This window comes from Acomys minous (genome assembly GCF_964271855.1).
Source record: "Acomys minous genome assembly, chromosome: 3".
Taxonomy (NCBI): domain Eukaryota; kingdom Metazoa; phylum Chordata; class Mammalia; order Rodentia; family Muridae; genus Acomys; species Acomys minous.
Window position 1 is genome coordinate 38,296,388 of NC_140485.1, and position 16,979 is coordinate 38,313,366.

A 16,979-nucleotide genomic window follows, 5' to 3' on the forward strand; every position below is an offset into this window, starting at 1 on the left:
AAAGTGCTAGCACTTTGCAGGAAGTCATGCAACCTTTAAAAAAATATTTTAGTAACATATTCAACTAGTTTTAAGGGCTTAAGATCAAGCTTCTTACAGAAAGACTTTCTTTTCTTTATTTTTGGACAGGTCTTACTATTAGCTCAAGCTCACTTTGTATTCTTGAGTACCCTGTGATACAGGTGCATGCTAAAGCACTAACATTATTTTCATATTATGCTCAAAGGCAATGCTTGATAAAATGAAGCACAGAAAGATTGGTTTCTGACATAAAAAAAAAAGATGGTTATTGGGAGCAAGCATTCCTTCTAAGTTTTTGACACCATTTTTTCTTTACCATTAAAAGGAGGAAAAAACTATGAAGAAAAGATATGCCATTACTGTGGAGCTTAAAAGTTAATTTTGTGTGAGTCTAAGTCCTAATTCCTTTGGTTTATTGCCTAATACTGTCCTAACTTAACGTTTCAAGAGGACAAAAGTGAGGCAGAATTGTGACTTCCCATCTATTCTTGTCAGGAAGTACAAACTAATCCTCATTACTCAAGAGAGAACAGAGGCTGTAGGATCAGATTTGATACTGACATGTTTTTCTATTAATAATTTTAATTGGATGAGGTCAATTCTACGATCTCTTTAAGCATTTTATGTTTAATTGTGTTTATTGAAGTTTCTTGGTTACTCCTGCCTTCACTCTTCTTTGGAAAAAGAAAAAAAGGTCTAGTATCAAATGAATTGACCCCAAACACTACTGAAAATTAGAGAAAGTAATTAACATAGGGAAAATAGTAAGTAAACAGAAAACTTCCTTGATGAGCAGAGTTACAGAGAAGCTTTCAAATCCATGCAGCATGATTTCTAAGGTCTAGTTTGGCCTTGAACTGTGTCATTCACAGTCTTTGAAATCACTGAATAAGGCTCTTCTGAGAAAAACACCTTAAGGGAAAAACAGTTTCCTTATTCATTGAATAGCACTTCTCTTTCAGATTCTTATAAAGCATAAACATAATTCTATGGCATTCTTAGACATGGCCAAATTAGCCAACACCTGCTACAGGCAGGCCCAGTATTGACAGATAAAAGCAAGGGAACACAGCAGAAAAAATTACAAAGGCCTAGGTATTGAGTGTTGAAAGGGGGGAAGGGTAATAAAAAAAAAAAGATGATTCCATCTGGAAATACTTGCCTAGTTCAAGGAAAACACCATAAAAACATTATGAAATTGCTGAGGCTAACCCTCCACATATTCCAGAACTGTCTACTTTTAAACCCTCCTCTACATCATCAGATCTTCCTTGAGGACATGGAAAGATTAACAATAGACGAGACACTGGTTTACTCATTATAATACGGTTATGAGAGTAGACACCAAGGATGTGGTACTGTGGATTTGGGAAATATGATCTGGAGTTACAGACCATAGTGCATGTTGGTTGTGCTAGGAGCAGAGCCATGGAGAGCATGAATAAACTTAAATTACTGGGGTTCAGGATATTGACTCAGATTATCTTTAATTTTGAGATTTAAATATATTTTTTAATGTGTGATGATTGGAGTGAGATTTTCTCCTATCAAACTTCAGATTTTTCATGGACAAGTGAAGAAAGAAAACTCTTAAAATACAATAATTGTGATGCTTCCCAAAGTCATATTAAGAACGTGCACCAAGAATCTGGACTATTTTTTTTCCCCCTGTGCATTTGATATGTGTTAAGTGAACTTTGTGATGAAAGATCTGGGCAGGTCGCACAGCTCCCTTGACCTGGTCTTGCATAGGAACATGTCGCAGGTGAAGGGCAGAGGCCTCTGCAGCACATGCATGGAGCAGGGTTAAATTTTGGCTCTGTTTAGCATATAGCAGCATCTGGAAGCAACCAACAGTCATCACTGCATCAATTTGAGGTTCCCTTCGCTTCACAATTAAATCCATTCAATTGCTTATGACTTAGTGGAATTGACTTAGTGCAAGCCATTATTCTATGTCTTATGACACAAACAGATAAATAAAGCATGTCTCCATGGTTTAGGGGATTACAGTCTTGGCCATGATTTATAGTGTAGGCAAAGGCCATTTGTTATTTGCCAAAGGTGAGAACTTAAGCTGTTTTGTCTTGCCTTAGGCTTGTGACACTGTATACACTGATGGGCACCTGCATGCCCCATGTAGTAGTGATGAGAAGAAACTTCCCTCTGAGGCTTCAGGGGTACATAAGAGTTAGGGAGGGCACACCACAGTTAACTACTGCCCCAATTACTGTTATTCATGCTTAGCTGTGTTTTCATAAGGCAATCAAATAAGAGTGAGGAGAGTGGTGGAGAAGAAACGGGACAAGTGACACTTATTTGAGGTAAATAATTTTTCCACATATGATTAGGTAAACTCTTCTCTAAAAAGATTCTATTTTCTTTTTTTTTTTTTATGTGTGTGTATGTGTACCTTCGTGAGTTTATGTGCACCCATGTGTGCGGGTGCTTGGAACTGGAGTTTTAGGTAGTTGAGAACTACTTCATGTGGGGGCTAGGCACCAAACCTGGGTCCTCTGCAAGAGAAGTATGTGCTCTTAACCGCAGAAACATCACTCCAGCCCCTAGGCCTGGAAGTGGTGGTGGTGGTGGTGGTGTGTGTGTGTGTGTGTGTGTGTGTGGTGTATGAGCACACCATTTTTCTGTGTGTTCATGTCGGTTTAAAGATATATGTATATGCATATGCAGCTCAGATGTCAACAGTGGGTGTTGTTCCTCAGGAACCTTGCCTTCCTAAAGTGCCATGCACCTTGGTATTTTTGGAGAAAGGATCTCTCATTGGCCTGGAGGTCACTAGGTAGGCTAGGTTGCCTGGCCAGGAAAGACCAGGGATCCACCTGTCTGAACCTCTACAGTCCACTACAGCTGGCATTTTAAGTGAGGCACAGAGGTAAAGGCAGGCCTTGTTACATTACAGACTGAGCTATCTCTCAACTCCTGGAAGGGCTGGTATGGGGTGAAATTGTCTTCCTCTTTACAGGCCCATCATGTAGATGAAGGAAATAGATTAAGCCTCTTCCTCAGAACTTATAGAATCCAGCATTGCTAGCTCTTGGAAGCCCCTTTTTGTTTGGAAGCCTTGTTGTTACAATGAGAATCTTATTTCAGTCCACCCAGCCTTACTGAAGATGAAGAACAGCTGCTTATTAACTTTCTAGTGTCGCTAAATCACCACTTAGACTGTTCTCATAGCCTATCAGTCTCACAACCTTCTTTGTAAACTCCAGATTCCAGTCTGTTCATCACTTCCCTTGCTCTACCTTGGATACCCTCCAAGCACTCCATATTCTTTGGAAAATGTGGAGCCCTGAATTCAACATGTGTGTGAAATTATCCAGGACGCAGGAACCATGGGACTCATGAGTTATCTGAACACAGCTGTTGGGAAAAACTAAAGGATAAGAGTCAATCAGATTGACAAATCATTCTTTGCAAGTTGGAGATAGGCATGGCTGTTTTATACAAGAACAAGGCTTTGTGTCAAAACTGAATCTTAATCCTTAGCATAAACATGCTGCGTTTTTTTTTTTTCTCCAAAAGAAACAGATCCTGAGCAGGATATTCAGTCCCTCATCCCCAATACAGCCACAAACGATATTGTCTAAGACTAAATGTTGTTCAGTATTCTACTTAATATTTCAAGTTTTAACTATTAAGTTGAAATACTACTTTCAAGTTCTCAAGCCTTACTACTTTTGTATAATCTCTTAAAATAATAAGATTTGTGAAATACTATAGTACTTTTGAAGCGTTACTTCCTGAAAGCCATTGGCTTTTTTTCTTTCCATTTTTTAAACACATAAAACCTAATTAGAATAAAAGTTAATAAAATAAGTTCAATCACATAAGAATCACACCAAACAGTCTGATGCCTAGAATCAAGCTCTCTTGGATGTTTCATCCATCAAGTCTACTTCTATCATGAATTTACAGTCCATCTCAAATGTATAATGAGTTCAGCATCCTTCCTTGCCCAAAGTGAAATAAAGTCTTTTCATAGACTTTAGCAGCTTTATTTCCTCATGTGATTTTAGCTTCTCTGAGAAGACCACTGACTCGTGCTGAGATTTATCAACCTGCCCTCGAGCAATCATTTGAAATCACATCATCTCTATAAGTTGCCTTCTGAGAGAAGGATGGATGAAATTTATCAAAAAGATGCCCATGTAGTTAGTTGTATGGCGCCCTTTCCTGTGCTGTCTTCCCATGCAGCTACCCTTCTAGAGCTGGTGTTTTCACATCTGAGGTGGTGCTAAAGGACCCAGATATCATTCCTGGCATTCTCCCAAATAAGATGTATTTCCAGAGAGGTCTCAAGTTTGGAGTGGAGCCCTTAGAGGAAGAACATTGAATTGCACAAGGAGAGCCAATAAACATCTTAGTCTCCAGCAGGAACTATAAGCCGGCAATTACGTTTCAGGCTGTGCTTGTCCATTTTCTTCTTCTCCATATCTGTAAACAACATGTTAGCTTTGGAGGTTTGTCATCGACTGTGTGTCTTTGGAGAGGGTGTTCCTCATCAGAGCATCTGCAGTACCACAGCCAGTAACAGTTAGAAAAGGCAAACTTATGAAATGCCTTCTAAACACACTAAATCCCAATCTAAACAATTTATAACGTTTCTTACTCAATAACTCTTAGAAGTCAACTCATTTGGGACTGTTCTAAACAAGTTAAGAAAGGAGTGAGACATCCTGCATTGGGTCATAAACCAAAGTGAGTGCAAAAATGTGCAGGTACAAAGCTTCAGACTGCTAGCAGTGGCTCGATACTGATTTCTGGAAAATTCTGTATTGATGGTGTTTGGGGCATGGCAACAAATCTAACAGCTAAAGTTGTAAAAATATTTGTTGGATAGGTTAACAATGAAAAGAAAGCCTCAGCATTAGAAAGATACAGGTTCCAGCCCAGCTTCCACACATTGGCTGAGCCAATTTACATAATTATCTGGCTAAAGGCTTAGGCAGTTTCTTTACTATAAGCTATGAATATTGAATACCCTGATAAGCTATGAATATTGAATACCCTTGCTGAGAAAAACTGTTGTGAAAAGGATTCAGTGAGGTGTGGTAATAAGGAATGTTCACTGTGCTAAATGAGACAAATTCTGGTTTTTACTGTCTTTTCATGTGTTTCTAACAAGCTGCTTAAGTATTGTCCTGCTACATTTTATGACTGTGAAAACAAGGCTCTAAAGTGAGAGGTAGCAATCTGTCACTTGAAAGTCTTCCATTGATCAGCAAATAGTAAACGCTACCAAGGCAGTGTTCGTGGCCACTAATTTTGACACTATCACTTATTGTAAAGAGGTGTGTTTGGAAATACATGTGCAAAACACCTGTACATGAAATGGAAGCTAGTGTGGCACTAATTACACAGAAATGGAGTGTTTCCCTCCCACCCACCTCCTCTCCTTCCCCTCCTTTGTTTCTTTCTTCCTTCCTTTGTATTGGGAATTGAACCTAGGGTCTCACATACACTAGGCAAGTATTCCAGCACTGAGTCATGTTCTCAATTGTATGTATGTATGTATGTATGTATGTATGTATGTATGTATGTATGTATAGTATTTTAAGATTGAATCTTCCCAAGTTACCCAGGCTGGCTTTGAACTTGTGTCTGTCCCACCTCAGCATCCAGAAAAAGTGGGATTACAGGCCTGTACTAACTGGCCAGGCTTGGACGGTAGGGTTTTAAAATGAACTTGTAAGTCAGAAAACTTTAGGTTTGAAGTTCAGCTTCTCCACTTAAGATTTACTGTGTTTGTTTGGGCAAATTACTTAAACTCCCTGAGCTCTAGTTTCCTTGTTTATATAACTGGAATATAATCTGTCTCCAAGAGTTCCTTTGAGGGTTAAATAATATATGTCAAATACAAAGCAAAGATGTTAGTGCTGGGTAAATGCAAAACAGATGTTCCTGCACCTCACAATCTGTGTAAAGGTTCCTATGGTGTAGCAATGAGAATAGAAGAGTTTTCAGACTGTTGAGTTTGTTGAGGTGGCACTAGCAGGATTTCCCTAAGTTAACAGCCAGAGCTTAAACTTTCAAGATATGTTTTTCAGGAGTGGTAATGTTGGGGATCAAACCCACGATGTCATTCATGCTTAGCAAGCACTTTACCACTGAGGCATACTATGCTGCTGATGACTAAAATCGTGCAATAAGGTGGACACACACCTACCACACCATGGCCATCTTATCACTTGGGTTTTTTTTTTTTTTTTTAATCCAGCGTGGAGCTTGTCTAATGGCAAAAGTGAACTTAAATATTTTCTTCCAATGCCAATTTCCTTTGCCAGAAAGGAAACCCAAACAGCTAATTTTGACATTGGCTAAATCCACCTTTCTGAATCACTGCTATGTTAAAAAGCGCCTCCCTCGTGTTCTGTTGTCAGTTGTGTAGGGACTGGTATCCAGGAGTAGCTGAAGACTTTATTACACATAGAAGTTAGGCATTTCTGTATTGCATGCCAGTTGTTAGCTATTTCAAAATACAACAAGGCCCAAGTATCAAAATTATAGTAATCATTTTGCTGCTAGATCTTATTCAATGTATAAAAGTACATACGTTCTTATAGCAATGCAACATTCCTTTTTATATTATTCTAAGTATATATAATGCTATTGGTTTCCTTTGTAACCATAAACTTTTTATTATACTTATTTAGTAGTAGTATTCTGAGATGAGTCTACAAAGGGATTATCAGACTGCCAAGAGTCAATGCCACAAAAGTGGCTACAAATCCCATGTTAGTTCAATATGTCATAAAAAAAAAAAAGAGCTTAATAAAGAATAAGAGCTTAATTCTCAAATATTGATTATGGAAGTTGTTGGAGAGGAAGTTCTCAGAAGAGGATGAAGGTGAAAGGATGAAGGAAATCATTGTTGCCTACTAAAGATTAGGATAATAATGAGTGTGGAAGGTAGAGACCAATCCCGCGGCAGAGACGGCCTAGAGGAATACCCACGGAGAGCGCCTGCACAACCCCAGTTCTTCTTGGCTTCCCTCATTACTTCTCTCCTCAGTTTGCTACACATTCCTCTCTCTTGTCCGTCATCTATGCAGACAATGCCCCCACTCTATTGGCTGCATGTTTGAGCCAACACTCATGCGACGCATCGTTTGGATATTTCATCTTACAGAGGTCTTAATACTTAAAGGTTGTACATATCCCATGTGTTTCCATGAACCTGAAGAGATCTCAGCTTGGATTTCCCCTGGTACTGATACAGATTCGGATGGTATTTCTAGGTATCACAAGACTGAACACAGATTCTGGCACTAAGATCCCAGCAATTTCTTGTGATGTTGTTGTTTGAAAAGTGTATGCATTCATTGAGAGCTTAAAATCACTGGAGAAGTCATTTCTATTTCCCATAATAATCATAGTAATCCAGAGAAATGGCCCTATCTATTTAAAATATCTCATAAGCTACATTTTTCTCCCATCTTCAAGTTGAATGGTTAAGTTTGGGATTAAAAATCGCTAAATGGCTAGCTTGTAGAAACTTACCTGAAGGTCTTTTTTTTTTTAAGTTAATACTTTGAAATATATTTTGCCATTTGTCTAAAATAGAATTCAAGAGTGATGTCTGTCATCCCTACTGCATCAGAAGTTATTTTAAATATGGCATCTTTGTAAAAGTCAATAGCTGTCTCATCAAAGGGCAATCATGTCCAGTGTGGGTGGCTGTGCCAATTGTTTTTGAACTACTGCAGCACTCTAGCCAATCCCAGGGAATGGCTTGCAGTCTCTCTACACCCACATTTTTTCTTAATTATCTCCACCAGGCTGAGTTAGCTAAGGACAGATCTATAGCATTTCCTGGATGTCCAAATGCCCACACACCTTCTGTAGGCCTTGAGTTACCAGCTCTCTTTCATGTTTCTCCTGGCTGGTCCATCTAATTATCTATCGTCTTGTACATATAATGCATTATTTATAAGAACAAGACACTTTCGGCATGCAATATCTTTACTTTTAAAAAGAGATGACATAAAAAATAGAACGTTGATGTCATAAAGAAAATGTCATCGAATATGATAGTGGGAATTCTACCATATCACTCCTTTAAAAATAAATCTGAAAAGAAAAAAAAATCTGAAGAAATTTAAGGTCACTGTTCAATTTAAAATACCATTATTGTCATTTTTGAGAAAACTGGTAAATTCAAGATCCAGATTTCTCCCTATGTTGGTCTCAAATATGTTGCATTTAAGTTTTTAAAAATGTATCTATAAAGTAAAAAAAAATTAGTAGTCTCTGAAATTAAAAATCATCAAAGGTTAATATAAGTTAAACTTTACTTCTTGTGAAGAAATGAGAAATAGTTACAGTGCATATAATTCTCCTATAATACTGTGGATTGACACAGGCTCTTATGCATACCAGACAAATGTTCTACTTTTCAATTATCCCTGCTCTCTTTTACTGTCTGTTTTGAGACAGTCTCACTAGGTTACATGAACTGACTTTGAATTCAGTCTGCAGGCTAGGCAGGTCTTGAACATGTGATCCTTCTCCCTTATCCTCCTGAGTGGCCATATACCCAATCTAGGTTGTATCTTCTACACCAGTCAAATATAACACTGACAGGTACTTTAGAATTTATTCTGTGAACATCTCTTCTGTTCTATGTGTATGGAAACAGAAACCAAGTTGATTGACCTTTTAGCTATTGATAATGAGTTGAGGGTAATGCTTGAACTATGGCTTTGAATCTGAGTCACTGTGTTTTCTTGAAGAAAATAAAAATCCAGATGTCTATACACTTTAAGAGACCAGACCTTGTCACCAGGCTACAATTTTCAGCAAGATAGAAATCATTCAATCTTGCTTGTGGCTGAATCTCCAAATTCTGACATAGTTTGGGACTCAAAATTGGTTTATATTTTATGTATATGGACTAAAATTATGACTTATTTTTCTACAGAAGGCATACTTTGGGAGCAAATGTCATCATGACCCACTTAGGATATACAAACATTATCTACCAAGGTAAACAAGTATCCAGGAATCCAAGACCAGCATGAAATTCCAGAGGGCTGAAAGAGAGCAAGCCAGCATGAACTCATGCATCAGATATGGGCTGGACTAAGTGACCTCTGACAAAAGTCTGGCAGTTAGATTCTATGACTCATGAGTAAAAGTAATGTACTTCTTGGCTTTGGCCTATCTTCTGTGTTTGTTTTTCAGGGGAATTAGTGACTGTGACTTAGCTAGTGTGTCAGCTACAGGAAGATTTCCTTTGAGCCTTCAACTTTGAGAGAGGGAAAGAAGAATTTAGGAAGGCAAGGTCATGTGCTGGTTAAAATTTTCCATTAGCTTGGCCAAATTTTGGGAATATTTGTAAAGACTTTTTGAAAACATGAAATCAATCAAAATTGGAGGAAATGATACCTAAAATTCCCTCAAAGGCCATAGTTAGGTCCAAGGGGGGCATGATGGACACTGAGCAAATACAATCCATGAAATCTGAGGGAACAAATTGTGAGTCACCAGACTGTCTACTGAGGAATGTCTCCACAGCTTGGTACTGACATTTCTTCTTAAGAGGCCATGGTGATTCCTACTCAACATAGCTCATTTAGAAATTAAACGAAGAAACCTGTAATGAGTTGTCAAAATACTCCACGAAATGCTCTTACTAGGAAATACAAATAAACTGCACTTTAATAAAAGGAACTCCTTACAGGATTCTTTTACAGTGTTTGAGAGAGAAAAGGGAGGGAGAAAAAGAGAGAGAGGAAAAGAAATCAAGATCTGGCAAATAGCAAAACAAGAAACAACCCAAAAAAACTTACCAAGTGGGAATGGAGGTAAGATAATAATTCAATATTTTGGTCCATTGTGTTGAGTTGGGGGGTGGGGCATTACTGTTTATAGAACTTGTGTTTTTTTTCCTCAAGAGACACTTGTGACAGCTTACATTCCCAAATAAAAGAGGTAATACTTTATAGTCTTGAAATTATATTCACTCTGAAGTCAGAAGGGGAAAGAACATTTTATTGTTTAAAATTTTAATCTTCTCCACTTAGGGCAACCTCTCCTCTTCCACCGTGCTTGGTGGTAGGCATTCACTCAATGCTAATGTTTATTTTATTATTAACTACTACACAGTGTTCTTTATGGGATTTTGGAATGTAATTTTAAGAGATTCGCTGCTTGTTAAAACTCCCACTAGAAACAACACACACACACACACACACACACACACACACACGTGCACGCACACACACCCCACACTGACAGATCAGCAGAGAAGACACCAGCAAAAGAAGGATAATTTGAGACACTTCTGAGGTAGCAGTTGTAAAATTAAAATAGGCAACTCATTAAATTATCCATAGAGTGAAAAGAAAGCTACAAAAATAGATATTTTTTTGGCAAGTCAGTGCTGTTCAGAACAAATATGGTTTTCAGCAGAGTTTTTATATCAGATTATATCAGTTCATGTTTGTTGGAATCACTTGCATGGTTGGATTAGAGTGCTCTAATTAAAAGCAAAAATGACGTAGAAGAATGTATTTAGAAAGAAAAACCAACTCTTTAGTAAGACATTTTAACTGATAGATTGTAAGCAATATGACCAAATGAATGAGCAATTTGGAACATGGACCACAAGATTACAGAAATTGACAAAACAAAACAAAACAAAACCCGTTTTAGTTTGAACTGCCTCAATTCAACTTACTGACTTTTGTGGCTGCTTATCTGTTTTGTAGTCACCTGGCCTCTTGTCTTCTTTCTCCTACTACTGGTGTTGATACATTGTTTCTTAGTAAAGTTTCCCCTAGAGGACAGGCCGGGAAAAGGAAAGACCTAAATTTGCCAGTTTTTCTGATTAAGAATTTAAAGACACCATAAGGAAAAGTGGGAATGAAAGCAGCAGCAGCTTATACAGGTTGGCCCCACGTCTTTCCAAAGCTTGTTTCCAATTTACACTGATAGATAACTGACGATATTTAGCAGGCCAGTTAATCACTTGCTTTTTAAAAAGCTTTGTTTGCTGCTTTGGCCATATAGATGAGACCGTCTTTTTAATTAGCAAGGACTTTGGTTCAATCAAGTGCAGATGCTGCATGAAAAGAGAACACTATAGTGATATCACCCATTTCTGGAGTGGCAGTTTGCAAAGCCTTTTCAGACATTGTTCTCTGTCCTCCAAAATTTGCTGTGTTGTTGATGTCAAGGATACTGGAAAAGATATTAGCAAGATGCATATATTTTTATCTGATTTAGTACTTATATATTCCACTGAGGGAGCTCGACCAAGGTAAAAATCTCACCTATAGAAACATTAATATGTAAGACCAGGAGCTACAAAAGTAGGCTAGATTTCTATTAAAATTATAAGGTTAAAATCTCTTTCTCCCTCTCTCCTTCTCCCTCCCTCTCCACTTATCATCTTTAATCTTATAACTTCAAAAGGGGCAATCAAAATTGCTTTGCTTTTATGTTAAAGATATCTATATTAATACATAAAAATAGTAAATACCAGGGGCACCATTCTTAAAATGACAGTCGAAGCCACTTCCCCCTTACAAGTCAAGGATGCTTGCGTGTAAGAGGATGACGTGACACTTTTGAGGCTTATTTAAGTTGTTAAAAAAAAAAATCGAGGTTAAAATAATTAGACTGGTAAGTATTTTCCCTCCTTGTCGCCCACCGACATGATACATACAATTTCCTCCGTTCAACTTCAGAAAAATATGCAAGTGGACTAAAAATATAATATTCCCTTAACGAAGGGTTTGTCTAAAGCCCTAGCAACTGTATTAGGCAGCCCCAAGTAGTCACAAGCAAGGCATGGTGCAGGAGGGAAACTACAATTTAGAATGACAGATGATTATTTTCCCCCCTATCCATTAAGACTTCTCAAAATGTCACAATATTTACACCTCTTCCTTGGTGAATTAGATCCAAAGACAGGCAGACAGAAAGAACGAAGAAGGAAAAAAAAATTCCTCCAACACCCAAAAACCAAACCAAACCAAACCAAAACAAAAAAACAAAACAAAAAAACCCCCAACAACAAAAAACAAAAACCCCAAAACCTCCAACCGGTTGCCGCTGGGTTGGGGAAAAGCAGGCGTTGCACCTTTAAATTCTGTCCCTTGGTTCCCTGGCCCTGGCCCCCCTTCTCGGGATTTTGCAATAAATCTCCCAGTTCTGCGTTCAGCCCTGCAGATCCGTATTTAAAACAGCACCATCTGGGAAGGGTGGGTGGCGGTGGTGATGCGGGCGCCTTGGAGTTCCTTTGCAGCACGCTTGGAATTGCATCAGACTGATCCGAAATCCCCCCGCCCCCAAGCCCGGCCCCTCCCGCCACGCTTCCCTCTGGGCCCCTCCCCTCCGCTCCCTTCACGTAGAACTGACTGAGAAAACGCCTGGATCCCGGAACTGTCTGTGCCCCATTCGCTGCAGGCTTGATCCGTAAACCCTGCCCTACGCTCCCTTTGTGTGGCGAACAGCCTATGGGCAGTCATCTGATCCAACTGCCTGTTTTTCTACCCCCCCTCCACCCCCCAATTTCCACAATATCCTCGCATCGCCTATGAATCCATCATTTCCACCTGCGCAGAGTTGGGATTCTTTCGTTCATCAAAATAATCCTGAGTCTTGAGTTTCAGGAAAAAAAAAATTCCCCCATCACGCCCCTCACCCGCCTCTCCAGCCCTATCGGGGAGGGGTCCCGAGGCACCAAGCCTTACACCGAAAGATGCAGCAGGCCAAAGCTCCTGGCCTGAACAAAGGGCGGTGGAAGCTGTGGGAATGGGGGTAGTAGGAGAGTGGAGAGGTGCCCCCCTCCCAGCCCCCGCCCCCTGCCCGCCCATGGGAGCGCAAGTCCCTGAACTCCCGGAAGAGAAGCTGGAGGACAGCGCAGCAGCACGCTCCGGGCGCTCTGGGTCCCCTGGGGGCTCAGGCGGGGGCTGGGGAGTTGGAGGAGAAGACTGGGCGGCTCCCGGTGTCTAGTTTACCCCCAACCCCTCCATCTCCACTCCCTGCTAAGCTACCAGCCCACCCAGGTGGTGGCGGCAGGTCGGCGGGGAGCTCGAGGCCCTCCACCCGCGCCAGTGGACACAACCTCGCCCGCCTGGGCGGTCTGCGCTCCCCGCTGATTGGTGGCTCTGTCCAGCCACCGCACGGAGCTACGAGTGTTCTTCTCCACCTCCACCACCAACCCAGGCCCCTTCCCGGGCCGCTCCCGGGCTCTTCGATCCAGAAAGGACCTTCGATTCCTGAGCCGAGCCCCCCCCCCCCTCCTTTTCTCTGAGTTACCCCGACTGACTCGGACCTGGGCTCAGTAAGGCATCCGGCCCGGCAGGGAGTGGAGCGCAGTCTCAGCTGCTCCCCGTCCCTTGAGAAAGCGGGAGCCCTCTTAAGCCAGCGCCCGAAACTCTCGGGGAGGGAAGATAGAAAGGGGTAAAAATTTTTAAAAATCACCCAAAACATAAAGAACTATCCAGCGAGGATCGCGAGGGCGAAGGAGAGGTAGAGAGAAAATGAGGGAGGGATGGAGGCAGGAGGAGGGGGCGGGGTAGAAGAAGGGGGGCGGGAAGGAGGGAGGGAGGGGGAAAGAGAGGGAGGCAGGGATACTGAGAGAATGAATCCTCCTCACTAGAGGAGCTGAAATTACCTTGATTCATTTTTGTGGATATTTAGCTAACCTCCTTCCCTCTTCCCAGCCTCCACCTCCTCTTTCTCCACTGCACACTCCCTCCATCGTATGATTCTAAATGGTATAAAGTCAAAATTTAGGAAATCGAGTGCTGTGTAAAAGCTTCATAATTAGTAATGACTCTACTGTACACGCACACACACCACACACAAGCAAAAAGAACGGAAAAGAGGGAGGGAAAGGGGGGATTGAGAGAAATCTTACATTTGAATCAGGTATTTGCAATCCCAAGTTAACTAAACTCATTATATCCGCAGGAAGGTTGAGCTTCCCCCACCTCGATTTGCCCCAGGTTCTCACCTAGAGCAATTTAAACTGGGCAATTACCAAGAAACAACCCTTTCTCGTGCTCTCCCTCCACTTCCTCCTCTCCACTACGCGTCCTTTCCGGAAGATCGAGTATCAAAATAGCTCAAGAATTGGGGATGCAGGGTCCCCGCCCCAGTGCTTACCTTCTTTGCGGCTTACACCACCCCGGTGGCTAGATCCTGGAGATAAACACTTGCATTTCCCAAAGTTAACCCAGTATACCAACCCGGAGCTTGCCAAGAGTCTATTCCAGCCTACACCGCTAGGAAGCCAACTTCAGCGAGCTCAATGAGGGGACCAAACTGGGGCTCGCTCTCCAAACGCTCCGCTCCAAAATCTGACTCTCTCTCCAGCCCCGATCTCAGTGTGAGCCGAACCTCAGAAAAGACGCTTTTAAGGGCGACACGGGGTTGGCTTGACGGCGAGAAGAATACCTGCATGAAGTACTACCACCTCGGACAAATCCGCTGGCTCTGTCCAAGGTGCTGAATGGACTCTGCTCGACCGGATCACACACCCGGCGCAGCAGGAGGAAAAGGCTAAAAAAAAATCTCTAATTAAGTGGTACTTGATATTGCTCTAGAGGGTTTCTTCCACTTCCTTACGTTTTGTCACGTGCGGATGGCTTTGCCAAAGCCATCCTGTTAATAGTTGGTCACATGTTGATGAGACCCTTTTCATGTATGAGCGCATTACCCAATTCATTATCGATGATAGGCAGTCCCGACTTATTCCTCTTTTTCCCCAACTCCACCCCTATCCTCACCTAAACTCTTAGTCTCTGCCTCACTCTTACCCCCTCCGCTCCCCAGCCCTAACCTTTAACAACATTATTGTTTTTAGGTGAAAATTAATCCCCTTGCGGATGTCAATTATATGGCCACATATAAATCATACGATATGCTCACACACCGTACAGTAAAGCACAGAATGGAACACAAGACGGCTGGCAGACAAGCATCAGCTTTGAACAGCCAGTATAACAACCCCCTCCAGTTCCAAGTTTGTTCCACGCAGTTCCACACTGCTGTGTTAAATCTCAAATGATTCCAATTAAAGTTGCAGTGGGTAAACCCGATTCCCCTGGCCTGAATAGCTGCTGTTCTTTGGCGTGTGAAGTGCTAGCAAGAGCCCTGGTATATGCCTGTTGTTAGGCAACATGTCAAAATTTTTCAATTATAATGCAGGGTTTATTGCTACTCACCATTGTGGCTTTGCTGTCCTGGATACTCAGTGTCTTAAAATCTCGTCTCCCCAACAGATGCTGGAAGGTAATGTGTCTTGTTTGAAGTCATCATGTGAGAAGTTCGGCTTTGCTCAGTGGATCGCCCACCACTTGGTGTGACTTATGAATCTAATAACCCTTTGCAATATCCGCAAGCTTCAACTCTCATCCACCTTGGCGACTACAGGAGACAAAGCAACTGGCATCGATGTTGAAAACCCTATAGATTTACGCAAACGCCCTCATTCAGAGAGACACGTTTCCCTTTGAGTTCTTCTTACGTGATTCTAATGAATGAGCGAGGTTACCAATGACTGTCCAACTGCCCTGCTATATAGCGGGTGTTTCCTGAAGCAGCCTTCTCAACGCCTGTCACTGCGTCCTGGCACAAAAAGTTCCCACAGAAAGTGAGGGAGTTTCAGAGTACCCCCGTAAAAATAATCCAATTTGCACACCGCTCCTTTGCCCACTGCTCAGGTCACACCTGGGGCTCTGGCAAAGATGAGCTCGGCTCAGGAGATTTCCCTGTCGCCAGGTAAGAAAACCTTCGCCTTGTCAGGCTAGGGCGGGAAGACCGCTGGGAACTTGTTGCTTTTCTGCACCCGCCGGCTACCGCTTTAATAAGAATACCAGAAAAGCGCAGCGGGGAGGGGGTGGCGGGAGGGGGCAAGGGCAGCCGCTCTGAGCCAGTTACGTGACCAACTCACTGTGACTCCCTTCGTAAAAAGGAAACTTCTTAGAAAAGTTCGTGCCCCTTCCCCTCCCCCAACCATGACTAAGGGTCTCCAGCGGACGTGGTCGTGAGTGATGATCAAATGGAGGGAAGGAGGGGCTGGGTGATGGGGCAGGAGTGACTTGTCGTAGGGAACAACTGCGTGAATCGAAGAGCGCATCAGCCCTGCAACTTTCCCTTTTTCTCTTAGGGACTGATGACTAGGCGAGAGGCACCCAGGCGAGCCACTAGTTGCCCACAGGAACCTGTATAAGCCGAGCTCTCAAGCGGCTTGAGTTGAATGAAGTTATGACAGCGTCTGCTTTAATGGCTTATGGCTTCTCAAAGGCGAGGAGTTAACAGTCTCTGTGCGCAGCTAGGTCGGCCCTGAGAGCCCTGGAGCTCCGAGCCGAGGGGTGTAGACCAGGAGGGGAGGATCAGAGCCAGTCTCCGGGCTCCGCGTCGACTCCGTGCTTCCTACCCGGAGTCACTGCCCTATCACGGCTGCTTCCCAGTAACCGAGGATGGGAACCAGTGCCGCACGCTCCAAACGGTGGGCTTTGGACGCGAGTGCCGGGAAGGGGGCTCTCCCAGGAAGCTTCGCGCTGGCCACTACACTTCCCACCAGTGACTGCGCAGGCTGGGAAGTGGAGAGGTCACGTGTTGGCAGAAAGTAAGTTGGGAGGAAAGAGATGAACTTCAAGAAGGAGTCATACACACACAAAAAATTTCCCCGTATGTATGCGTGTGTGTTTGTGCGTATAAAATAAAGTCAAAGGCGGACGCAGTGGGGGGAGGGGCGCAGTGGGGGAAGGGCACTAGGCTGACGTCCTAGGCAGAACTCCGGAAATCTCTAGAAATTAGCTGTGGCTCCAGAGTTAACCACATCCCCCAACGTAGGGAGGCGCTAGCTCCGGGTATCTCTTCACCAGAGCCTTCCTTTGCTACCCTTGACTTAGCCTGCGCAGCGGAGCAGAGAAACCGAGGATGAATGTAAACCAGTTGTTATGGAGATGCCCGCAGCT

General features: G+C 42.4%; 1 protein-coding gene across 4 annotated transcripts in view; it reads right to left on the minus strand.

The window, feature by feature from the left end:
* BDNF (brain derived neurotrophic factor) overlaps window positions 1-15,829 on the minus strand; it is a 50,007-nt gene extending 34,178 nt beyond the window's left edge. Inside the window, exon 1 of one of the 4 annotated variants that reach the window (XM_084777642.1) lies at window positions 15,222-15,829. In XM_084777642.1, coding sequence (XP_084633768.1) covers window positions 15,222-15,224 — 3 coding nt within the window. In that variant the 5' untranslated portion in view covers window positions 15,225-15,829. Of the gene's footprint in view, window positions 1-14,160; window positions 14,427-14,451; window positions 14,646-15,221 lie in introns of those variants that run through there. The other 3 variants (XM_084777641.1, XM_084777645.1, XM_084777644.1) reach the window with 3 other exon arrangements.
* Between the last annotated feature and the right edge of the window lie 1,150 nt (window positions 15,830-16,979).